The sequence below is a fragment of the Sorex araneus genome, chromosome 1 (genome assembly GCF_027595985.1).
Source record: "Sorex araneus isolate mSorAra2 chromosome 1, mSorAra2.pri, whole genome shotgun sequence".
Lineage (NCBI taxonomy): Eukaryota > Metazoa > Chordata > Mammalia > Eulipotyphla > Soricidae > Sorex > Sorex araneus.
The window spans coordinates 401,304,377-401,330,905 of record NC_073302.1 but is presented as its reverse complement, the minus strand read 5'-3'; the positions used below and the strand labels follow the sequence as shown (position 1 = coordinate 401,330,905).

The 26,529-nt window shown below is 36.7% G+C and overlaps 1 protein-coding gene and 1 pseudogene across 11 annotated transcripts in view; one reads left to right on the top strand and one right to left on the bottom strand.

The window, feature by feature from the left end:
- MAGI2 (membrane associated guanylate kinase, WW and PDZ domain containing 2) overlaps positions 1 to 26,529 on the bottom strand; it is a 1,445,467-nt gene that overhangs the window by 321,092 nt on the left and 1,097,846 nt on the right. For all 11 annotated transcript variants that reach the window (XM_055133467.1, XM_055133407.1, XM_055133431.1 and 8 more), the window contains one exon: positions 19,501 to 19,558. In XM_055133467.1, coding sequence (XP_054989442.1) covers positions 19,501 to 19,558 — 58 coding nt within the window. The remainder of the gene's footprint in view (positions 1 to 19,500; positions 19,559 to 26,529) is intronic.
- Positions 21,816 to 22,026, top strand: LOC129401111 (U2 spliceosomal RNA; annotated as a pseudogene).

Below are 26,529 nucleotides of genomic sequence, written 5' to 3'. Positions count from 1 at the left end.
GAGAGAGAGAAAGTAAAAGGGAATCTGCCTGCCACAGAGGCGGTGTGAGGGGTAGGGGTGAGGGTGGGGAGGGAGGGATACTGGGAACATTAGTGGTGGAGAATGGGCACTGGTGGAGGGATAGATACTCTATCATTTTATGACTGAAACGTAAGCATGAAAGTGTGTAAGTCTGTAAGTGTATCTCACGGTGATTCATTAAAAACTTAAAAAAAAGAAGGCAGGGTGCCATATGAGAGCCTGGTGACTAGTTGATTGCTGGCATTTAAGCTCTATGCCTAGCCTTGTTTCTTCAGTCATTTCACTTATCCTCTTGTGTTTCAGAATTTTTTTTTAATTTTTTTATTTATTTATTTTAATTTATTTTATTGAATCACCAAGTGGAAAGTTACAAAGTTCTCAGGCTTATATCTCAGTTATACAATGCTCAAACACCCATCCCTTCACCAGTGCCCATATTCCACCACCAATAAAAACAAAAACAAAACAAAAACAAAAACAAAAAAAAACAGTATACATCCCACCCCTCACCCCCAATCCCCCCCACCCCCCTGTGCGTGAGTGATAATTTCACTTCCTTTTCTCTTTACCTTGATTACATTCCAGATTTCAACACACAACTCACTATTGTTGTTGGAGTTTCAAAACCGACTCACTATTTTGTTGGAAATTATCCCCCAAGAATACAGCTATATTAACAAGGAAATATTTGATAATAAGTTTTCCACTGATGAGAATGAAGAGATAATATGTCACGCGGCCACGGTAGCTGCCGCACGGTTTACAATTTCTGTATTATAGTAATTAAGTCCGCGGAGATTTAAGTTGGAAAATGAATCATTTCCCTTCCTAGAACAGCATGTAGCAAAAGCTTAGTTCACAGTCTCCATACATGGTTGCAAGCACTTGCTGGAACCCCAAATCCTAAAGCTGTCTCTGGTTCCTGCTCGTTCCACATCCACCGGCTAGGCAGAGGCATGGGCACTCGGGTCGAAACTCGGCTGGAGCCGAGCACCGGCCCCGGCTGGCAAACCACTCTGTTTCAGAATTTTTCATCTGAAAACTTGGAATTGCAACATCACACAACTCATAGAACTGCTACATATATTGTAAGAATTAAAATGAGTTAATCATGAAGAACTGTGCCTAGATACAATCCTCTTATTATCATAATTCATCAAATACTTGTTTCCTCAGACCTCTTTGCTTAGCACTATGGTAGAAAGTGCAGGGAAGAACCAAGGCAAAGCAATGGATAGTGTAATAGGGAACCAAAAAAAAATATAAGGTTTAATAGAGTATGCCTTACAGTGCTTTGAGAAGCTGAATTTTAAAAGTACTGGTTCGGAGACTAATGTTTTAAATAGACTATTTTAAAATATGAACTTTGGATAAATGTAAAAATTGAATCTCTTCACTTGGAGCTTAGAAAAAGAAAATGATAATTGAATCCAACCTCTTGAAAAATTTCCTCCTAGTTCTAACACTCAACCGATAATTTTCTTGCCATTAATGTCCATTTATTATTCCCACTAAACCTGCGGGGAATGTAAGTTTGCTTTGTGAATGTGAGTGGGAAGGTTGAGTTATTCATGTGTTAATTTCTCCTACTCTTGCTGAACATTAGGATTTAGATATGAGGTGTATTAGTGACCAGGTGGGAGGCAGATCAATGGGGAAGAGGATCCATCTATTGGTGCTGAAATTCTCACAATTAAAGTGCTGGTGTTTTATGTGTATCTTTTGCATAAGATCCACATTATTATTTAAGCTATTTCTACTTACTACTAATTATAAGAAAAAATGATTTTTCCCACACTAACAGAAATGGCAATATACATTTTCAATCATATCATGATTTCTCCCCCAAACTACAAGATATAGATTTATTTTGAAACGTTTCAAAGCCACTAGGCATGCATGCTAAACATTGTTTTCCCTCTCTTCTCATTCCCTTCTCATTCTCTTCTCATTCCCAAAATGTCTCCTTTAAATGTTATGACTAACTGTGGGAGATATTCTTGTCAAAGGTATTTCTAACCTTTTGCTTCTAGGTTGCTAATAAAGTAGAGAGCTATAGGCTTAGAGAAAGGGTAGAGATTTTGTAGAGGCAATAAAAGACAACATTATTAGATCTTTCTGTGTTGAGACAAATGTAATAAATTATCTACCACTGGTACTTGCAAATTATGACGGAATGACTTCAGTTCTCTAAATCTCACCTGTGAATTCGTTAATTCACTACTGTGCGAGTATTTGGAAATATAAAGTTTAATATGATTTAATCTCTTTATAAAGTATGGAAGCCCAAACAGAGTAGACATAAAAATTGAGTGACACCACCTCAGTTTGTCTTTCGAACTCTTAGAGCATGACCTCTTAGAGGATGGTCTCTTAGAGCATGACCCACTCATTTTTAAACTTGGACAAATCTGGGGTGTGTTGATTAATATAAAAATAGACAGGAAAATGGGGCTGGAGGGATAGCACAGTGGGTAGGGCATTTGCTTTGCACGCGGCCGACCCGGGTTTGATTCCCAGCACCCCATATGGTCCCCTGAGCACCGCCAGGAGTAATTCCTGAGTACAAAGCCAGGAGTAAACCCCTGTGCATCGCTGGGTATCACCCAAAAAGAAAAAAAATAGACAGGAAAATAAACACAAATTAAAGAAGGATTGATACTAGCATTTACCAAAGTGAGTACTCATAGAAAAAAGTCTACTTAGTCTGATGATCAGGGACAGAATCACAAAGTAAGGGAACCTTGAGCAGATTTTAGAAAAAGATATATTTTGCCAGAAAGAAGGGAGGGCATTAGGAAAGGAGTAGTGAGTTGAGGGGCCAGAGTGATAGTACAGTGGGTAGGGCATTTGCCTTGCACGTGGCCCATGTGGATTCAATCCCTGGCATTCCATACCGTCCCCCAAGCACCATTAGGAGTAATTCCTGAATGCACGAGTAACCCTTGAGCATAGCTGGGTATGACCCAAAGAGGGAAAAAAAAGAATAAAAAAAAAGAGTAGTGAACTGAAAGGTATTCAGCAGTTTTGCTGGCTGCAGTAGCAGGCTGGTGTCTAGACACACACTTGTTCTTTATTGTGGGTGGTGGTATGACAGCTGCAGCGAGGAAAGATAGAAAACTACAAAACTAGAAAGAGTTACAAGTCTTGGTAGGAGGTTATTTCATTTGTTGTTGTTGTTTTCATCCTGTTTTAAAATATCCAGAATAAACAATTGAAGAGATTTTTAAACAGGAAGACAATCAAAAAAATCATCCTGGAAGATTTACCGAATTCCTTGTTCAGGAAGTGGTGATAGTGGTAGTGGTGGTGGTGGTGGTGGTGTGTGTGTGTGTTTGTATGTGTGTGTGCATGTACTGTGTGTGTGCACGCACGTGCATATGTGTGGTGGTGGGGTTTGAAAGAAAGGGATTATATGAGGAGGATAATAGCCAAGCACTCCTTCACATCCTAATTATTTGAGCATTATATACAAGCTACCTCCAATGTAAGTTCTAGTTATTGTTTTTATTTGGGCTGTGAGGATGTATGAGGGATGTTCATGACTGAAGACTCACATTATGCATCACTGTCACTGTCATCACTGTCATCCTGTTGCTCATCGATTTGCTCGAGCGGGCACCAGTAACATATGAACTAGATATTATAGTAGGCTAAGAGGGCTGAAAAGAGTCTTAACTGTAATGGAATCCATGTTGAGCTAGATTTCTATTTCTTTTCTTTTTTTCTTTTTGAATTTGGGCAACACCCAGAATGAATCTAGGAATACTTTGGGGCCCAACTCCTAGAAGATGAAGAGGATTATCTCAGAACAGTAAGGAATCCCAAAGGTAACATCAATGATGCCTGAAGTTATCAAGGAAGGAGTGTATAAAGGAAAGAGTGCTAATGAAGGCAGCTAAACAAGTCTGACTGGGGGCAAGGCTGCAGTTTCCGAAAGGCAACAATACATGATGATTATTTTAGTTCTATATAATGCAAAACACCCCAGGTTTCTAAGTCCAATGTTCAGAGTGAGAAAATGATAAAATGTATTATTCTTGACTACTGGGCCTTTTATTACTACCCATCAGGGGGGAATCACATTCATAACTCTTCCTTCTAGGTGCTAGAAAGTTATGCAGGAGAATTACAAAACAAAATAAAATTTAAAAATACCATTTTTGAGTTTTAGAGAAAAGGGGATTCCCCCGCCACGGATATGTAGACTCTGCACAAAATCTGTCATTACCCTGCCACTAGGAAGTGCCCATGGGGCCAGCACGTAGTGGGAGGGTCTCATTCTGAGGATATAAAACCACTGAATGAAGGGCATGCGAAGCAAAAGAAGTGGGAATAGAGAATAAAGGTCTAACAGAAACAGGAACAAAGAGCAGATGTAATATTTTGCTTCATATTGTGTTTAATAGATTGATTTGGGGGAAGGGACACAAGTATTACTGTGGAATTTTACATAATTAATATACTAAATCCAAATTTAGGTCATTACAAAAACAAAGTTTCATATAAAGTAGATGGTAGTTTCAAGTAACCGTAATAGGAGATATATTTTTACACTTTTTGTTTCTTTTCATAATATATAAGCACAGTTGGTGAATTTAGGTGCACATATTTGCTGAGTATTTTCTCATTCATCTATAGTTCTAAATAGAGATGAGAGATGCAATGTTCAATATGCAGAACATTACATTTTGCACACTTTGAAGTTTATTGAATTCCTGTTCAGATTTAAACTGTTTGATAGATGTAATAATTTTGTGAAAAGAAACAGTTATTTGAAGTATTAAAAACTATATATAAAAGTGAAAGTTATTTGAAGAATGAGTGTTGGCCCAGGGAAAAAATAAAGAAAAAATGGTGGAAGGAAGGGAGTTCTGGGAACTAATATTCAATGAAAAACTATGTGCTCAGTTGAAGAGATTCCATGCTTTTAATTCATTCGCTCCTCAGAGAAGGTAAACTACTTTCTGCAGATATAACAGTAAGGGCATAAATCAAATTCAACTCTGTAGAGTGTCAAAAACAACAACATTGATTTATATGGTTCTGACATAAATATACACTTATTTTTCAAGTGATATTATTTATATCTATGCAGTATAGGGCACATTTGATAATACACAATGTACTTCAGCCAGGAGTTTCTATTTCTTCCTTTTTTAAAATCAGATTTCACTGAAAATTGGAAAACTTTTACAATCTTGTAATTTATTTGATGATTTTCTGAAGACAAAAATGTGAAAATAGAGTACCTAGTTTTAATTATCAAGTGATTATAAAAATAACTCAGTGATTACACCCATAAAATAGGAATAAATACTTTTCACTAGCAAATGTGCTTTTTATGTTTTACATATTAAAAAAGTGAAAAGTAAAATTGTAGAGAATGAGGTCTCAGGAGATCTAATTTTGGGTAATAAAGTTTTCTTGCTTTTCTTATCAACATAAAATTATTTTTTAAGCAACCAAAATTATTATAAAAAACCCAATGCTAATAACAGAGTTCATAATAATAAAAACATAATGAAACACTGGAAATAGTAAGATTATCAGAAGCAGAGAGACAATTATGTAAATAAAGACAATCCGTTTTTTCAAACCAGAAAGGTCTCCTCCAAGGGGCGCCTCTTGCTCTTCTTAGGCTAGTCCTAGCTAATCTCAACTCTTCCCTTATGATCTCTGAGAGATGAATCTGGGCCATATCTCTGGGAATCTGATAATAACAACAAGGTAATTCTGTGCTACTATCTATTAGTATAGTTAAAGTTGAATTTGAGTGCAAATTAGGAAAAGAACACAAGACTATACATGTCTTGTCCAAACCTCACAAAGGGCCTATTAGGTTTTTCTAAGGTCTAGCGATGCTAAGAAATGATATGTTGGTACTTATTTGGCCAGGAATTATTTTGATGTAACTTAAAAGTAAAGTGCAGGAAGTGAGATGGTGTAGAAAGTGCTAATGAGATGGTAAGACCCTTGATGGATACATACAGTTTTACCTGAAAGTCCTGAGTCATGAGCAATAGGGGTGAGGAGAAACCTCCTGTACTCTATTCTCGCTAGTACACTCAGTTTTTACATGCATCTTGCTTTTTACCAAAGGGAAGCCATTTTGGAGACAATGTCAGTCATTGGGGTTTAAGCACCATTTTTGAAATTTCCCTACCATCTCAGAACACATGTAATTATACTCATTTCATAAAGCTATTCTGAGGAGCAAACATAACAAACATACAGAAGATATAACATAAAAGATGTCAACTCTTAAGGATGAAGTTCATTTTAACATTATATTGTATTTAGAGCATTGAAATCAAATGTAACTTAAGCATGGACAGTGTCAGGTCCCTTAGTTCTTGCTCGGGGCTACAACTCCATTTCTGCTACCTACTAGCTTGATTGTCAGGCTTCTTTTAAGTTCTCTGTGTATAAAACAGGAATAGTAGTGTGAAACAGAAACTGGGATTGGGATTACAGGAATTCCATAAAGTGCTCAATACATATCAGGTTTTAATTGATGGTAGCTATTAATATTGCTTGCTAGGTTGACTAATAGTAGTTATTTACATGTTAAACGTCCAAAACAAATTCCTAAGTAATGTTACAGAAAAAAAGAAAGATAATCATAACTATCTATCTTTACATTTAACATCCAATAAAAACCTGGGAAAGTAAAGTAAGAATAGAATTAAGGTACTTACAATATTTTTGATTATACGAATTTGGTATTTTAGAAATCTAAACTAATATCTCAAAAGGAATACTTAAAAGGCTTAAGAAAAAAAGTATTTTTTTCTTAAAAAGCAATTTATTTTTAATGAAAAACTAAATTTATTGGTTTATCACAACAAATAGTTCTTTTGCCTATAGAAGATCTACCCAACTTTCTGAGCTATAGAACATAAAATTCTTTCCTTGACAATTAAAACTTTATTACAGTGAGCTAGATTGAAGTAAAACGTGGAATTTTAAAAGAAAACATTTATAATTCATTCATTCTTATTATACAATTAGCTAACTCTATTTCCATATAATTTCATCTATTTAATATGGAGTCATCGATTAAGCCTAGTAATTATTTTTCACATTGCCTCTTTGCATTATTAAAAAGAAAAATTCCTTTAACTGCATTAATTTTAGAAAGTGGTAAAAATATGTGGCCTTTACCCTTTTTTTGTTTACAAGTTTATCTCTGTCATTCTACCTGTTAAATAATATTTTTGACATTTGATAACTGGAGATATCAAGTACATTTCTAATTCCTTCATATTTCCAGAAAGAGATTCTATTATAACAATTCACCCTTTTGGAAGCATTCTTTTCAAAGGATAGAATTGCTAAAATAATTAAAATAAAACAAAAGAATTATAACATAGGTCGCTGTCTAGAAAACAGCAAGTAAATGTTGAAAGAAAATGCTCTTAAAATTTAAGCATTCTTTGGTAGCAGTTATAATGAGAAAATAATGAGGCTTACAGGAAAATGGCCAAATTCATCCTTGTTAACACAAGGTGCAGTGGATATTCCTTGAACTAGAAGAAATTCTAGCAATCACTTAATTCAAACCTTTCATTTAACAGATACAAGCCAAGGAGGTTAAGTATAATTTTATACTAGGATCTACATTCAAAATCATGAGTGCAGAAAAGGGCAAACTATTTCTAATACAACAATACCCCAAGGAATTTTGAAAAGCAACTTCATAGTAAAAAAGCAAGGACATGATGTTACTCACATGGGATGAGGGGTTATAATTTACCTCTCATAGGTAAACAGAATATGGGTGACCATATTCTATTTTATTAAAAGGTAAGGTGCTTGAAAAATGACATCAGCGGTAGGGCATTTGCCTTTCACGTGGCTGACCCGTGTCCGATTCCTCCACCCCTCTCGGAGAGCCCAGCAAACTACCGAGAGTATCCTGCCTGCATGGCAGAACCTGGCAAGCTACCCATGGTGTATTGGATATGCCAAAAACAGTAACAATAATTCTCACAATGAGAGACGTTACTGGTGCCCTCTCGAACAAATCGATGAGCAATGGGATGACAGTGACAGTGACAGTGACAGTGAATCAATCCTTAGACTGTTTCCTCATCCCTCTGAGGAATATGATTTTCGAACTGAATGTGATTCTAGTTAAATGTGATTCTACGTAAATTATCTATTAAAGATCAAAAAGACTATAAATGCCAGCCAACTACTTTAATTCCAGACAAAGTTCTTCTCAGGGAAAAAGCAACTCATGTTGTTTCCATATGCTTAATCTCCAGCCTGATCAGCCTCGAGTGCTTTTTAGGATAATTCTGATTCTATGCAATTTTCACTTGTGCTAACTTTAGAATTTAGTTTCTTTCGAAATATGTCTTCAATGTATGTGATGATACAGATTAGTAGTATGAGGTAATCTGTGGTTCTTACACAAGGAGCTTAGCACGTTTCATCCAGATAGCTGTAAACTCTACAAGCAGCTGTTTCCAAAATGGAGAATAGTAGTGATCTATTTATGATATAATATTGTGTTGGCTGGAGTGACAGCACAGCGGGTAGGGTGTTTGCCTTGCACGCAGCTGACTGGGTTCGATTCCTTTGTCCCTCTCGGAGAGCCCGGCAAGCTACCGAGAGTATCCTGCCCGCAAGGCAGAGCCTGGCAAGCTACCCATGGCGCATTTGATATGCCAAAAACAGTAACAACAAGTCTCACAATGGAGATGTTTCTGGTGCCCGCTTGAACAAATTGATGAACAACGGGATGACAGTGATACAGTGATATTGTGTTGGCAAGAGGCAAAGAGGACTGTGTTGTAGAAGATGAGCATAAGCTTTTTCTGAGCATGGGGCACTGCTTAAAAGTGAGCTGCAAGGGCTGGGAGGGTCCTCTTTTTCCAGCAAGCGGGATACTTCCACAGGGCACTAGGTCGTCTCAAAATAGAAATTATATGCTCGAAGCCACTTATATTTAATTCTAGATGTTGTCTGCAACTACCTAAGAATAGACCTCTGCAAGGATAGGTCCTTCTCTTTGCTTTGACCAGACCAGTTTTAAACTCACAAGGTGTGTTACAAAGAAGTGAAGGGGCTGGGGAGATGGTACAGGAGTTAAGGCACTTTCCCTGTACCCCTCAGACACCAGCTTACACCCTCAGCACCCCAACTCAGATCTCCTGAGCACCACCAGTGGTCTCTTCTGAGCTCAGAGCCAGGGAGAGCCTCTGAGTATCACTGGATAGGGTCCAAAAACTGAAAGAAAGAAACCAAGACTAATAGGAGGGAGCATGGTCCTTCGTTGGGAACCTTCAGCATGCTATTCATTTCTGACTGTCTCTTTCTCTCTTCCTGGGATGACCAGTCTCAGGGACTGGATTCCCCATATAGCCGTCAATTTTCCCCTGCTCTGTGCTGTTCAGTTTGCCAATGTGTTGTCTGCCTGTGCTTAATGCCTCCACAGTGCCTAAGAACAAGAACATCATTTAACTGATTATGTTAAGAAAAAGCTTTAAGAAGCTCCCTACCCCAGTCAGTGTTTGTTCATCTTTATTCACGACTGCATTCTAAAAGACAGGTTGATTCTGGAGCAACAATTCCTTGGTCTTTTACTACATAATTGAATTCAAGACAAAGAATTTAATAGAATTGCAAAAAATTATTTTTCAAAACATTTTTATGCAGCAACCCTGACATTGAAGCAAATAATTTATTGTTGTTCATAAGATCCCATTACAATGAAAAGAATTTAAATTTCTGGGTGCCTAAAACATTGTTTATTTGGAAGTAGCAGATCTACTAAATAAGGTAGTATATGAGAGCAAACAGTTTCTAATAAAAGTGTATTTAATTACAGAGTCAAGCTTTCTTTCCTTCAGTTGAAAAGACACTCAAGGGAGATGAAGGTAACTAGAATACAAAGAAATACTGTGATCATATTAAAATTAACCAGCAGCAGTGAAGAGTCTCACAGCATGAAATTTTATCTCTAAATCCCAAATGTGAGGGGGTGAGGGGTATGCATTTAAAGCTTAACTGGATGTTAGTGGTGAAAAGGAGGAGTAGGTATAACACTTCATTTTATTAGAAAGATCACAGTTTAAAAATATTTCAGGAAGGCCAGGGAGATCGTAAGATTAGTGAAATAGAAGTTAAGATGTTTGCCTTGTATGTGGGTGACCATAATTTAGTCCCTGGCACCACATATGTCCCCTGAGCACAGCCAGGAGTGACTCGAGCATAGAGCACAGAAGAAAGAACTGGGCATAGCTGGATGTGGCCCAAGACAAAAAACTAACCCAAAAAGGATAGAAAACAAAAATATTTAAGAAACTGTAGCATAAAGGAAACCATAATCCATTCTACTCATCTGTGTCTAGAGGTACTATTAGGAGAGTAAAGAAATGGCCAGTTGAAATTTATACCAGTGATCGACACTGAGGAGGAGGTGGGTATTACCAACTGCAAATGATCACAAGTGCTAATGTTACTAGGAAGAGTGAGGCATGGAACTAAGTGGTCCCTGGCTATGGAACTAGACAATTTGTTCTTTCCAGGATGCAAGGACTGATGTCTCAGACAGAAACTAACTGAGGTCAGCTTTCTCGAAGGAGGTCTCTATAGTTCCGTTAGCAGGTACCCCAAATTGATTTCAGTGTCTTTGGTATTTTTGTTCAACTGTGACCTTAAATGACACTAGTTTAATATACAAACATAATTCATACAGTTAAAAAATGGTGTATGTATATAAAAACACTACTTCTCTATTGCATGGTCTTTGTTAGCTCTATGTGACACTAGATGTTCATCTTCCCTAAATGCCCTTGAGAACTCACATAACTTTTCTGGGATTTGGTTAATTCATTTGTAGATGCCATGATTATTATTTGGGATAATGGAAGTGAAAACACATGAATTTTTTCTTCAAAGTTCTTATATAATCACAGATCCCAATTTGCATAAAATGACATCTACATGCCACCACAGAATGTACCAGCTCTGGGCGCACAGTCGGGTGTGCCACACAACTAAAGTATGGGTACCCCGTGAGCATCTTAACAAAAGATGTACCAGCACTGAAGTCAGAAATGCTACCCCAGGAAGTGTGTGTGTAAGAGAGCTACACAGTGATTCCTGGTGAGCATTACAATCAAAATGCGCACCGGCACTGCAGTTAAAATTGTCAACCCCACTTGCAGACATGTAACCTGAAGTCACTGCAACAAAAATTAGGGTAAGGGGTGTTCGAAGAAAGGAAGGGAATTATGACTACACAACTTCCTTGGAAATGTTCTGAAAGGTCAACCCCTTTGAAAGTCATAGAAATATTTGACCCTGCAAGCTTTCCTTCAGTGGGCTTATGGAATTATCAATAAGTTGTTATTGACAAAGGAATAATACTTTGCATCTGTTAAAGACACCAAACAGATGAAATAGAACCTTATATATAATACAGGGATTTAGGCAGTTGTCCTACATGTGGAACTCCCCGGTTAAATTTCCAGCATCACTTACAGTTCTCAGAGCACCACTAGGTCCCCCTAGGCAAAGAGCAGTGAGTAAGCCCTGAGCTCTGTGGAGGAGATGTGGCACTAACTTTCCCCAAAATTAAAAAAAAGAAAGAAAGAGTGATAGCACAGCGGTAGGGCATTCGCCTTTCATGTGGCTGACCTGTGTTCTATTCCTCTGCCCCTCTTGGAGAGACCAGCAAGCTAAGAGAATATCGCCCCCACACTGCAGAGCCTGGAAAGTTACTTGTGGCATATTGTATATGCTAAAAACAGTAACAATAAGTCTCACAATAAGAGACGTTACTGGGGCCCACTCGAGCAAATCGATGAGCAACGGGATGACACTGACAGTGAAATAGTGCAGAGTCTGCTACAATGTGGATGAAATTGGAGGGTCTTATGTTAAGCAAATCAAGTCAGAAGAATAAGAATATATATTGGATGAGCTCAGTCATCTGTGGGATACAAACTCAAAATACAAGAATGGATGGTACTGAACAATGACAAGCCCTTTATATTGGAATATAGAACCAATTACCAAACAGTGGGGGTGGGGTGGTGGTAGGGAAAGAACAGCAAATTAGAGGAAACACAGGGACAGTGGTAGAGGGTTATGGGCAATTGGTGGTGGTGGAGTGTAGCAATTTTGTGTATACACTACAGACTTTAACACTACTGTTACTTCCTAAACTATAGTAACTTTTTAAAAATGTGTATTTTCAAAAAGAAAATATTACTCTTTATTCAATATGTAACTATGAGATTAAGCTATAAATTTCTTATATATACATTTACTTTGGGTCCTGAGAGACAACTCAAAGAGCTAGTTGTATGCTTCATATGTGGGAGACCTGGGTTTGATCCCTAGCACCACATGGTTCCTGCAAGCATTGGGAGTGATCCTAGAGCAATGTTCTGTGGGGGTAGCCGTTAAGCACTGCTAGGGTTGGTTCCCAAACAAAAAAGTAAATTATAATTGCTAACTTTAAAGGGGATGCTTTTTGGGGCTGGAGCAATAGCACAGCGGGTAGGGAATTTGCCTTGCACGCGTCCGACCCAGGTTCGAATCCCAGCATCCCATATGGTCCCCTGAGCACCGCCAAGGGTAATTCCTGAATGCAAAGCCAGGAGTAACCCCTGTACATCACCAGGCATGACCCCCCAAAAAAGAAAAAAAATAAAGGGGATGCTTTAATTATGAAAGAACTGAAAAAGCTATTGGGATACATAAGATATAGGTCATACCAACTGTGAAATTTGGCTATATAAGTTTAAATTCTAGCTCTATAATTTTAGACCTATAAAAATATATGTACCTTCGTATCCTTCTTATAAAATGTGAATAATAATATACATTTATTGGTTTTTTTAAATGAGGATGAAATGAACTAGTACATATAAAACCCTTGCACAAGTATGCGGCCCATAGCAATTGCACAATACAAAGTTTTCTCTTTTCTCTCTTCCTTCTCTTGTCTTCTTCCTCCTCTGCCATAACTTGCCTACTGGGCTCAGACATACTGCAGGATGACAATCTGTGCAATTCTTCAGTGCATAGTTTTGGACACAAAGTGATAATAATTGTATATAAATGCTTGGAAAAAAGATTTAGAGTTCATAAATTATCACTGGACAACTTTACCAACATTACACAAATATGTATGTTGGGGAAAAGATTTAAGAACATTTTAATAGCAATAAAAATATTTTCTACATTTGAAGATTGAAAAATGAAATAGTTTAAAACTCAACTTTCAGAACAGAAACAAAATTTTTCCAAGAATGAGACCAACTTTAGAGGGTATTCTTTTCTGTTTATTTATAATTGGATATGTTTTGCATTTGTGCTGACATAAAAAATTGAAAGTGAAATCTTTCCTTAGAAAACTCTGCTAACTTCCCTAAAGGCACAAGAGAAAAACAGTCTTGAGAGGATATTTAGTTAAAATCCATTCTAATCAATATTCAATTTGCAGCATTACAACAAATATTCACTATTAGTGATGAAATTGATGTGATTTTCTTTTTACACTGAAGTGTTGTGCTAAAGCTATTATGCAGAATTTTCCATGCTTTCTAGAACTGCACACAACTAACATTTCCAGTAGCAGATGTGTGACATCACATGAAACACTTGTAAAACCTTACATGGAAGTCACATCTGCCCGCCTCCACGATCATTTAACTGTCGTTAAATGGTTTGTTTCTATATGCCAGTGGAGACAACTTCACATGAAAGCTGTCGTAGAAAATGGTGTCATTTTGGACTAGCTAGTTAAGCAAATTATGGAACTGCCATTGAAATAAAAATGTACCCATCAGACATAATTTCACAAATAAAGAGAAAACTACATTAATAAAAGTCCCAGCTGTTTAAACCACCTTTTCTCTTTCTTTCTTTCTCTCTTTCTTTCTTTCTTTCTTTCTTTCTTTCTTTCTTTCTTTCTTTCTTTCTTTCTTTCTTTCTTTCTTTCTTTCTTTCTTTCTTTCTTTCTTTCTTTCTTTCTTTCTTTCTTTCTTTCTTTCTCTCTTTCTCTCTCTTTCTCTCTCTTTCTCTCTCTCTCTCTTTCTCTCTCTCTTTCTCTCTCTCTTTCTCTCTCTCTCTTTCTCTTTCTCTCTTTCTCTCTCTTTCTTTCTCTCTTTCTTTCTTTCTTTCTTTCTTTCTTTCTTTCTTTCTTTCTTTCTTTCTTTCTTTCTTTCTTCTTCCTTCCTTCCTTCCTTCCTTCCTTCCTTCCTTCCTTCCTTCCTTTCTTTCTTTCTTTCTTTCTTTCTTTCTTTTCTTTCTTTCTTTCTTTCTTTCTTTCTTTCTTTCTTTCTTTCTTTCTCTCTTTCCCTCTCTCTTTCTCTCTCTCTTTCTCTTTCTCTCTTTCTCTCTCTCTTTCTCTCTCTCTTTCTCTTTCTCTCTTTCTCTCTCTTTCTTTCTCTCTTTCTTTCTCTCTTTCTCCCTTTCTCCCTTCCTTCCTTCCTTCCTTCCTTCCTTCCTTCCTTCCTTCCTTCCTTCCTTCCTTCCTTCCTTCCTTTCCTTTCTTTCTTTCTTTCTTTCTTTCTTTCTTTCTTTCTTTCTTTCTTTCCCTCCTTCCTCCCTCCCTCCCTCCCTCCCTCCCTCCCTCCCTCCCTCCCTCCCTCCCTCCCTCCCTCCCTCCCTTCCTTCCTTCCTTCCTTCCTTCCTTCCTTCCTTCCTTCCTTCCTTCCTTCCTTCCTTCCTTCCTTCCTTCTTCTTTCCTTCCTTCTTTATTTATTAAAAATATTATCCCTTTCTTTATGGACAGTAACACTTATATTGCTGGTTAACAGTTTTAGGATGTCTTACTCTATTGTCACATGCTGTTCTTTCATGCTTTTGGTGCCTGATGTATGGAAAAATCAGACTTATTTCTCTCTTTCTCCAATGGCATATTTGTCCTGTTTACACAGGAAATACGGAAAGATCAACTAAGGCCCATTGCTTTCCAAAAGTCAGACCCATGGCTTCTTCAAATTGCTGCCAACACCCTTATGGTAAGGTTGGTTCATAGGATAATTTAAGAATTTATGAGAAGTCTGTTAGCTTTCCTAATGAAAATTATCAGTAATTGTTGAATCCCCATATGTTATTTGGAGCAAAGCTGCCAAATCTAGAGAAGCTCTCTACCAAGGACACAAACATCTGTTGAAAGATCCACTCCTTGTGACCAAATGAAATGAATATTACAGAGCTGTACTATGGAAACAATGAGAAATCAGGACCTTTCCTTGAGGGCAGAGGACAGGAGGTTACGGAGAAGCAATGCACATTGACAGCAGTTCTCTGGTTTCCTGGTTAAGATACACCCTTAAGTTTTCCTTTTTGGATTTGAAAAATGGGAATAAACAAAGGTACTTCAGCCTCATAAAAGGGTTTTCATTATCAGATGGGAGATTATGTGGCAAGAACTCAGCTCCATCATGCATCAGTGCTACAGTATTTCACTTGTATTCTTTTGGAATATAAGGCCTTACTCCCAAGGTCCACATTGTCTAGGCTGGCCCTTTCTGAAGTTACTGGGCAATGGAGCTTTGGTTCCCAATGGGTAGATGCCATTCTCATAGGGTACAGTCGGCTGTCACAGTGGAGCCTGAGATTGGTTTGTCCCATTCAGATTAGTTGGGTTTTGAACCATTTGGAATATGGGCTCCATGATCAGAACGCCTGATTCTTTATTCTGAAAAAAATATATAACCTGTGATACTGGATAAGCAGCTTAGCTTCTTCAGCCAACATTATTTCCTTATTGATAAACTAAAAACATTTTGCTGCATTATAACTCTAGAGAGAATGATAAACATGGTAAAGGTTGGGGAATAGATTGCTTTCTATTCATGGTGTACCTAAACACTCAATGAATATGAACTGTTTTGAAACAATATAGGATAATGAGGATGATTTGGAATATGGTTTTGACATTTGAATATATGTCTATAATCTTAGCACTTCATTTGCACAGGACAGAATTCTGGCATGTAGGCCATAGCAGTAGTAAATCAACAGTGCAGACTTTTCTCTCTGAAGTTCTATGAACATTTCTTTCTAGCTATAGCTGGACTTCCTATCTGTTTGTCTCTGGCTGACAGGAAAATGAGTGTTTGTGCAACGGTGCCAGAGGCACAAAGCTGATTTCAATCTGACATGCCTGCTGATGACTAAGAGCCTACTTTGCAACTTCTGCCCCCAGTTGAGTCTATTTAAGGAGAGTAACTGACTGCTGGTTGGACTTCAGGATTCCTACACAGGCGTTTTTGCCACTGGATGAGAAATTGTCCTTTTCCTCCCTCACATTTTGTATCCGCATCTCCAATTGTAGTTGGATATATAGCTTAAACACCAAAATTGGAATCTCTGACAAGAACAGTATTACTAGAATTAGGGAACCAACATAGCCTTGACTATATATCTACAATCAAGACTATCTGGCCTTGTTACATTTTCTAAATAAAAATTATTAAATTAATGTAAAAGCTGAAAGCTAAAATTAATATATATGATACCTTAAGCAATTGGCATTTATGTTAATATAACAATGATAAATGGTGAAATATTCTGTTTGGTGGGAGTCCTTGGGCCATCCCAGGCAGCATGCATGGGCAACCTTTGGCTCTGTGCTTATGGCTCACTTCTGGTGACCATGTTGATACAGGGAACAATATTTGGTGGTGGGTATCAAACTAGGGTTAGTCCACATGTAAGGCAAATACTTTAGCCCGGTACTCTTTCATTAGGCCTGGTAAATGATGTTTTGATCTAAACATTATGTATATGGGATCTATAATAAAACTTGACAACTACAGACCTATAAGTGTAGCTACTGGTATTAGCAAACCTTATGAAACTATGTAATAATAAAAAAACAAAACTAAGCAAAACTATAACAATGGCAAGTAGTAGAAATGTACCTAGCTTAAGCAATTTGATTCACAGTGATTTATACTTATGATGTGAAGTAATCGTTTCCACAGTCACTAGAAATCTACAACTTTTAAATATGCTGACATGATTTAATTATATGTCATATAATAATTTTTGACTTGGCAGTCAAACAGAAAAAATAAAGTGAAATGTCTAGAGAAATGTAGTTCAAAACAAAATGTCAAACACATGACGTAAAAAGATAATGAGAAAAATGTTCTTTTAGGATTAGAGCCAATGTTCAATTAAATAATTACTACTGGGGTCTACTATGCAGCAGAAGAATACACACCACATTATTAAAGAAGATAGGAACTTTTAACTTCTGATATATGGGTGTCACACTTTTATTGTAGATAATTAAGGAGAAAAGGAACATTTGAATGACATAGTGTTTCTATCATTGGAAATCAGCTTGAAAGGAGTTGAGGACAAAGAATAATAATCTAAAGGAAAAGGACAAATGTCGGCAGACAACATCTGATAGGTCAAATTTGGTCTGTGACCTGTTTCTAGAAATAAAGCTTACTGGAATTTAGCCCTGCCTATTCACTTATGCATCACTTATGGTTTAAAGCTATAATGACCAAGTTGAGTAGTTTTCCTATCTGACTTATTGTGGCAGTTGCAAATATCTTGGTTAAGAAAAAAATTCTTATTCAATGAGGTTTGCAGGTAATTACATTAAAATAATTACTAGCAGTTGCATATTCAGTTTCTTTCTCAATGTGGAACTACTTTAGATTTAAGATATAATAGATTTTGGGGCTGGAGTGATAGTACAGCGGGTAGGGCATTTGCCTTGCACGGGGCCAACACGGGTTTGAGTTCCAGCATCCCATATGGTCGCCCAAGCACTGCCAGGAGTAATTCCTGAGTGCAAAGCCAGGAGTAACCCCTGTGCATCACCGAGTGTGACCCAAAGAGCAAAAAAAAAAAAGATATAATAGATTTGATTATAGTATAGTGCCATTCAGTAAGTAAAGAAAAACTAGCACTTACTGGAAACATTTTATGTTAAATTTATCCAAACTTCAGCTGTATTATTATTAAGACAGGTATAGTTTATTTTTTCTTTATATGCTTATTCATTTCTAAATGATTAAGATTCCATTAATAATGTTAAATACAATACTCTTAGTAATGGTCTCTCATTTATAGAACTTCAACACCACATCCATCAACAAAATAAGTATTTTTAATTGACTAGCATACACCAGAACAAAAGTATCTTACAATTATTTACTAATAATTTTCTTTATGTATGTAACTACAGATACCTCAATGAAGTTATTTTACTTTCTTTTCATTTACTGAGTGTTCACATGATATCAGAGCAGTTAAGGAGAAAAGAAACATTGGAGTGACATAGTGAGACTGAGACTATATTATCTGAGATTAATGCGTGCGGTGAAAGAAACTTGACAAGAAATTACTATAGTGCCCAACATGGGACTTTCCAAATAAAGGTGATGTGGTTAAAGCATCAAGAAGACAAGCTCAATGAAGGAAATGTTCAAAGGCAGAGAGAGCACAGGTTTTGCTGATTGGTTTGTCCCCAGATCAAACAAGGGCTTGACACTTTTTAAAATCTCTGTAACTATTTGAAAATTATTACAAAACCAATTTAGAAATAAAGCCATCAACCTATAGATTTTAGTAGCAGTTCAGTAACAGAATATTGTTGCAAAAGCAATTTAGCAATAATTTCATCAACCTGAAACATTTGACCATCTAGATTTATAACTATTGAACAGAATGTGATTTGTGTAAACAGAGTTAGATCTTGACAAATCTTGTGAAAGTATTTTGCTTTTCAACCTCTTTACTTCTGGGGAGTAAACTTCCCACAGAGAATAGGTAGGCTTTATTGCTCATCCAAATAACATTAGCAATATAGCACATTCAATAAGAAATAAAAATACCAGAAGTGGGATTTCTAGAGAAATGAGTTACATGTTTGACTTGAAAATTATCAATATTACTTTATTTTTATGAAAAACAAATATATGTATATATATTTCAATCCCTAATTGCAGTTTTATTCTGAATGTATATTATCTGATACATAAGATAAAAGTAATCTCCAACAAGTAACATAAATGTCTAACCTCCAAAAATAATACAACTTACTTGAATTTGGGTCTTGTAAGAGAAAACATATCTAAATTTTATTTTCTCCTTCAATAACAAGTATGGCAAATTAATTTAAATGACAAAATATTATTTGATAGAACACCTATTTTGTACGACCATCCAGTTCACAACATTTTGCTTGTAAAATGACCGGCATTTCCTTTGCTATCTTTAATTATCACTTTCGGAAGACAGCGTGAAACACACTTGTCCAATTGGTGTCTAAAAATCATGAGTGAAAGGAAAGGAATGACAAATAAGCCATCTGGAGAGGCATGAAACAGTAGCTTATACTGTGAGGGTCTTTGTGGATACTTCAAAGTAAGATGAAAGGGAAATGAAGGGGCTGTTAGCCACACATACTCAATAAACGCAATACTAACACAGTATCACCACACATTAATAGCAAGTTAACATCACACTTACTCAACATAATATGTGCCGTATATGGGATCATCGATTTTTTCCCAGCCATATGGAAGCTCTGAAAAATAAAACAAAAATAAGTTCTTTCAATAAATAGCAGGTATCACATTTTCTAATAAAAAATAATATAAGTTAATTGTTCCTAGATAGCAAAATTTGTCTACTGAGGTAGAATAAAGCATTCAGAGTCAGCAGCAAATTCCAGACACATATTATAGGAGCTATAAGAAGCACTGACTTGAAAATTGGCACTTAAACACAGCTTTCTTCTCTGCAGACATACTGCTGGGTAGAGCTGTTATTCCATGCCAAGCAGTAGGATGGCACATCATCATGTTAGCACTACTCAAGGCAATAGAAACGATAAATGGCTTTCCTGAAAATGCATACAGCTTTCTTATTTATTTGTATGTTTAAAGAAGGCTTTCAGAATAAAGATAATATTTTCAAAATATATTTCTGAGAATAGAAAATTGTTTCTGATGACTGAAACAAAGACATTATAAGTTCTCAATTGATATCCCACCATTCAAGATGGTTTGCTTGCTGTTCTCTCCACATGGGTCAGAATTTGAATGTTGCCAATATATTCTCTGAGTGTCTCTTTCTACCAAGTCTAAAATTCTAAGCACACGTTCTTCAACATTGCCATTCATATTTTTAAGACTCCATGGCTAATTTTAATACACATACATAGACGTTTAAGACACTAGCCATACTAGAAATGTTCCTAGAGGCAAAAACATGCTGTTTGAAAAACAAGCTCTGATTCACAATACTGTTTACAAAATATATTGTTTTTACAATTATTAAGTCCTATAAATATAAATATATTTTCTTTATGGATGCCAAATATATCTATGCGTACAATTTGAAAGGTAATTTGCATATATTGTGATGTATACTATAGTTCAAATATTATATTTAAATGAAATTTAAGTGGCTTTTTGAGGGGGGCCTCCCAAACTGTGCTCAGAAGGCCAGAGTGAGGATTTACTCACTGCCATATCTTGTCAACTGGACCAAATAATTTAATGTCAGGACCTTTGGGTCCACAGAGCTGGAGTGATAGTATAGTGGGTAAGGTACTTGCCTTGCATGTGGCTGACCCGGTTTGATCCCTTATGGTCACTTGAGCACTGCCAGGAGTAATTTCTAAGTGCTGAGTTTGGAGTAATCCCTGAGCACCACCTAGGGTAGCCCACCCCTCCCCCACAAAGAAAAGAAAAAGAACCTTTGGGTCTCTCAAGGTGCTGGAATACCTCTAGGCCACACCCTGAGGTTCTAGGGCAGGATGGGGGGGAGGGCTCAGAATTCTACCTGAAAGGGTTTGGCAGCGGCCATGTGGGCATAAAACTGGGGTCTCCTGTTCTATTTCCTCGATCAGAAATTTAAGTTCAACCACTATGGTAGTTACACATGTTCCCTATAGAGAAGGACATTTTAAAAAAGAAATTAGAATGACCTACAATCCTGCCAGATAGAGGTATAACCAAACCAGTTAATATTTTGGCAAATATATATACATTAGATATTTTTTCTATGTATATGTTTATGCACAGATATAAATAATTTTAATTAATTAGATCATCTTGTGAATATAAATCTTAATGTTTTCTATTTATGTCAACAAATATCTAGAATATTTTTCAATGTGAATGAATGCTACATACAGCATGGTTTTGTTTTCAGAGCAAAGTCATCAGAATTAAGGCCAGAGCCTGCATAACCCCACTAACCATTTTGGTTTGTTTGTTTTTGTTTTTGTTTTGGGGCCATAACTGGCAGTGCTCAGGGATAACTGTTGTGCCAGGAATCACTCCTAGAAGGTCATCTGGGATGCAAGGGATTGAATCTGGGTCTGCCATGTGCAAAACAAGCGCCTTACCCACTGTACTGTTACTCCAGCCCACTGCTAACAAATCTTATATTGTTTAACAACCTGGACTTTGGAGTTTTTAATCTATTACATCTGTGTTAGATTTACCTAAACCTAAATATTTAATCATTTTCTAGAAATTTAGGAATGGAACTGTAACTTAAAGTGTGTCTTTTAACGGGGTCTGATATATTTATATGAGTGCTTATATATATACACACACATACATACTTATGTAAAGATTAGAAAACGTTCACTAAAAAAGAGAGCCAAGTTATGTTAAACGAACACATCAATTTATTATTCACATTGGGAATTTATGAGTAACATTGTTTATAGTATCAAATAAAATATAGGTTGAAAATTCCTGATCTAAAGTTTTTTAGTGACATGATTTTTAAAATTCAGAATTTTCCAAGTTTAGAATACTAACATGATCGCTTCTCGACTTTTTGGCTAAGATCAAGTGTAGTATCTGTTCTTATCAGTTAGAATACTAACATGATACAAGAGTTTTCTGTATCATGTTAGTATTCTGTAACACTCCTGCAGTGTCCAAAGAAGCACTTTTTAATCAAACACATGTGTATTTTTGCAGGCTAACATATGTGATTCTCCACTGTCAGCACGGGTTTGGAGCCAACTTCATTTAGATCAGATTATATTTTACTGTCAAAGAATTAACAATGGTGTTTTAGACCTTTGGGGTTTGGGATATGCAGGAAAAACATTGAATATCATTATGTGAAAGATTAAATTGATTTTGAACTGGCCATTCATAATTTCACTTTAACTTTTTGCAAAAAATTATTTATTTTTTAATTAGCGATTCACCGTGAGGGTACAGATACAGATTTACACATTTTCGTGCTTGTGATTCCCTCATACAATGTTTGAGAACCCATCCCTCCACCAGTGCCTATTCTCCACCACGGATGAACCCAGTATCCCTCTCACCCCCCAATCCCATCCCCCACCCCACCCAGCCTCTGTGGCAGAGCATTCCCTTTTGTTCTCTCTCTCCTTTTGGGTGTTGTGGTTTGCAATAGGGGTATTGAGTGGCCATCGTGTTCAGTCTATAGACTACTTTCAGCACACATCTCCCTTCCTGACCGTGTCCTCAAACCCCAGTTTACTTGGTGTTCCCTTCTCTATCTGAGTTGCCTTTTCCCCCAGCATATGAGGCCGGCTTCCAAGCCATGGAGCCAATCTCCTGGTACTTATTTCTACTATTCTTGGGTGTTAATCTCCTACTCTGTTATTTTATATTTCACAGATGAGTGCAGTCTTTCTATGTCTGTCCCTCTGTTTCTGACTCATTTCGCTTAGCATGACACTTTCCATGTTGATCCACTTATATGAAAAGTTCATGACTGCATCTTTTCTAACAGCTCCCATTCGACCCAGCAATAGCACTTCTGGGAATATATCCCGGAGAAGCAAAAAAGTATAGTTAAAATGACATCTGCACTTATACAATAGCCAGAATTTGGAAAAAAACCTGAGTGAAAAAATCAGGTGACTGGTTAAAGACACTTTGGTACATCTATACAATGGAATACTATGCAGCTATTGAATTTTACTTTCCCTTTGCGGGAGTTCCTGTTACTTTGAACAGCCATCATTTGTCTAGCCTTTAGTAATTTTTTCCTCTTGAATCTTTTTCACTTAAAACATCAAATCATATAGATTTTTCACTCATTAAGTATACTAATCCTTTAATTTATTAATATGTATTTTTAGATTTTAATTTTCTAATGCTTTGTTCTTAATACAGAAGTTTTGCATTTTATTTAGTCATCACTGTCATCCCGTTGCTCGTCGATTTACTTGAGCGGGCACCAGTAATGTCTCTATTCTTCCCAGCATTGAGATTTTAGCAGCCTCTCCTTACTCGTCTTTCCCAACAATTGGAGGCTCTTTCAGGGTCAGGGGAATGAGACTTATCGTTACTGTTTTTGGCATATCTAATAATGCCACGGGTAGCTTGTCAGGCTCTGCCTGTGCAGGCGGGATACTCTCGGTAGCTTGCTGGACTCTCCAAGAGGTATGTGTGTGTATATACATATGTATATACATATATATATACACATACATACATATGTATACTATATATACATATATAATATGTATATTACTCTTTATGATTTGTTGCCTACTGTCAGAATGCCATCGAATATGGTGTGTAATTATGGAAAATAGGTAGGAAGTGTCTTATAATGTGTCCAGAATGCAGCCTGGAGAGTGGTGGCTGTTGGGTAGTGGAGGTTGGCTGCCAGGGCTGGGTCCCTTGGGGAGGGGAGGGTTCTCACCCGCCACCCTCTGAGGTGCTCTGAGTAAAAACAGCCTGGTGTGGAGTCATTTTTATATGTAAGTAAATATATTAATATCTCAATATCAATTAATATTAATACTAATCAATTGATATTAATATATTAATATTTTATGACTTCTATTATTGGAACTTAGCTTAAATGCAAAAAAACACTATTTAATGTCTATACTGTTATTTCAAAAAGTTTCCCTAAGTCATTGTACTATTTGTCATTGTACTAGAGTCTTGGAAAGATTATTTTTCTTGGTGGGGGAGGATTTGGTTCACACGGCAGTGCTAGGGGGATACTCTAGTTCTGTACTCAGGGATCATTCATGCAGTACCAGGGCTGGACCCTGAGTTGACACACGCAAGGCAAGCACTTTAACCTCTGTACTATCTCTGTGGCCTCAAAATTCAAATAAAATTTATTTATTTCTATTGTATTTGAGGTAACATGCTTACAGTAGTGCTTATATTCATGCCTATGATATACAAAATCACTATCCCTCTCTCACAGAGTGCCCCAAACTGGTCATCATTGTCTTGGGATCACCTTCTTTCTCATTCTACACCCTGCCAACCAGTTTCTTAGTGATTTCTTAAAGCAGAGAGTGCACATTATAATAGTTCATACATCCATTGTGTGCTGGAGCGATAGCACAGTGGTAGGGTGTTCACCTTTCATGAGGCCGACTCATGTTCAATTCCTCCGCCCCTCTCAGAGAGCCTGGCAAGCTACCGAGAGTATTGAGCCCGCATGGCAGAGCCTGGAAAGTTACCTGTGGCATATTGGATATGCCAAAAACAGTAACAATAAGTCTCACTATGAGAGACATTACTGATGCCCACTCGACCAAATTGATGAGCAACGGGGTGACAGTGACAGTGACAGTGACATCCATTGTATCTTAATAAACATATAACACCAAATTCTAAATTATTTTAAATTATGGCCCATGTAATTAGACTTCTAATGTATTCGATTTAATTGAACAACTATAATTTAAAATCCCCTTCCTGTTTCCAGTGACCTTAGTCAATTTAGATGTTAGTTTTGACCCTGTGTTTAACACAACGTCAGTAATACTTAATTTAGGTTAAGGAGGCAAACTATCCAGATGGTTTTCTCATTTTATGCATGGAGAGACAACCTGGCAGTGTCTAGGGGCCTAAGTGTCAACCAAGTCGATGCTCAGACTGATAGGGTGATGCTACTCAGGCCAGTCGGGTGGAGCTGGGGGCATCCGGGTCACCAGTGTCATATACCTAGCAGTGCGCTGGGGCCTCCAGCACGACAACCTTATATATCTTGGATATTAACTCCTTATCTGATTGGGTAAATACTTTTCCCGTTCTGTGGGCTGTCTCTGTATCCTGGTCACTATTTCTTTTGAGGTGCATAAGCTTCTTCACTTAATGTAGTCCCATTTGTTTATCTTTGCTTTCACTTGCTCGGTCAGTGGTGTTTCATCTTTAAAAATGCCTTTAGCTTCAATGTCATGGAGCATTTTGCCAATGTTTTTCTCCATGTACCATATGGATTCAGGTCTGGTATTGAGGTCTGTTATTCATTTTGCTATGCTTTCATTTTAAGTTTATTTGATATTTTCAAATTTTAAAAAAATATGTTTGATTTCTAGCTCTATCTTCATTCCAGAAAACCAAGAATTGTTTATGTTAAAACATACACACACTGAGTTTTCAGGCTGCTCTAGAGAAAACTTATAGTATTATATTAAATCATATTTAAATTAGAATTTATATTTAACTTTATATTTAATTTAAATTAATTATATTAAATAACATTTAAACTAGAATTTATATTTAAATTAAAATTTAAATATAGCGTTCTTAATTAGGGCAAAGAATTAAAATGTGGTAAAACTATAAAGAATATAGAACACACTCAGGATATCTCAGAAAATCCCTTTTGTCTCTCTTTTTTCTTTTTAGTCACATCCTTTGTATCTCTGTCTCTCTCATTTCTTTATGTACATCTCTCCAACTGAGTAGCTATTTCTGCTTCTTCATATTAAATGTATCCTGGGCTGTAATCTATACACAATTTATGTTTTTTGAATCACACATATTTGCATAATTTGATCTCTCACTTTCCCTCGAATCTGCATCCCATCCAAATTAAAAATCAATTGATTAATCCATTTAATTTTCTTCAAAATGAGCCCAAGTCACATGGTTTGGCAGATCGACCTACCGAGACCTAGGTCACGATATTCAGCATAGCTGGGGACTATGTCCCATTGATAGGTCAGAGTCACATCTGATAAATGAGGGCCATTCTATGAAATAATTGGTCTGTACTCTTTAAAAGTATCAAGGTCATGGAATGCAAAGACAGACTGATGCAGTGTCGGAGAGGGAGTGGACTATAGGACATGAAGACTAAATGCATTTTACGTTTCTAGATTGGGTTCTGGACCTGAAAATACACATCAGTAAAACAAGTGGCACTTAATTAGCTAATAGTCTTCATTGATACTTATTTCTTGGGCTAAGTAATACTTATAAAAGTTGTTCACATTAGGGATTATGAAGAAGTAGAAACACTACTTTCCGTCACATTTTTAAAAATCTTAAAAATTTTAAAATAAAAAATTTTGAATCAACTTTACCAATTCACTATTAATGAGTTTCTTATTTTTACACACTTTAATGTTAAATTAGATTTATGTAGCACTGTAGCACTGTCGTCCTGTTGTTCATCGATTTGCTCAAGTGGGCACCAGTAATGTCTCATTGTGAGACGTTGTTACTATTTTTGGCATATAGAATACGCCACGGGGACCTTGCCAGGCTCAATAGGTTGCTGGAC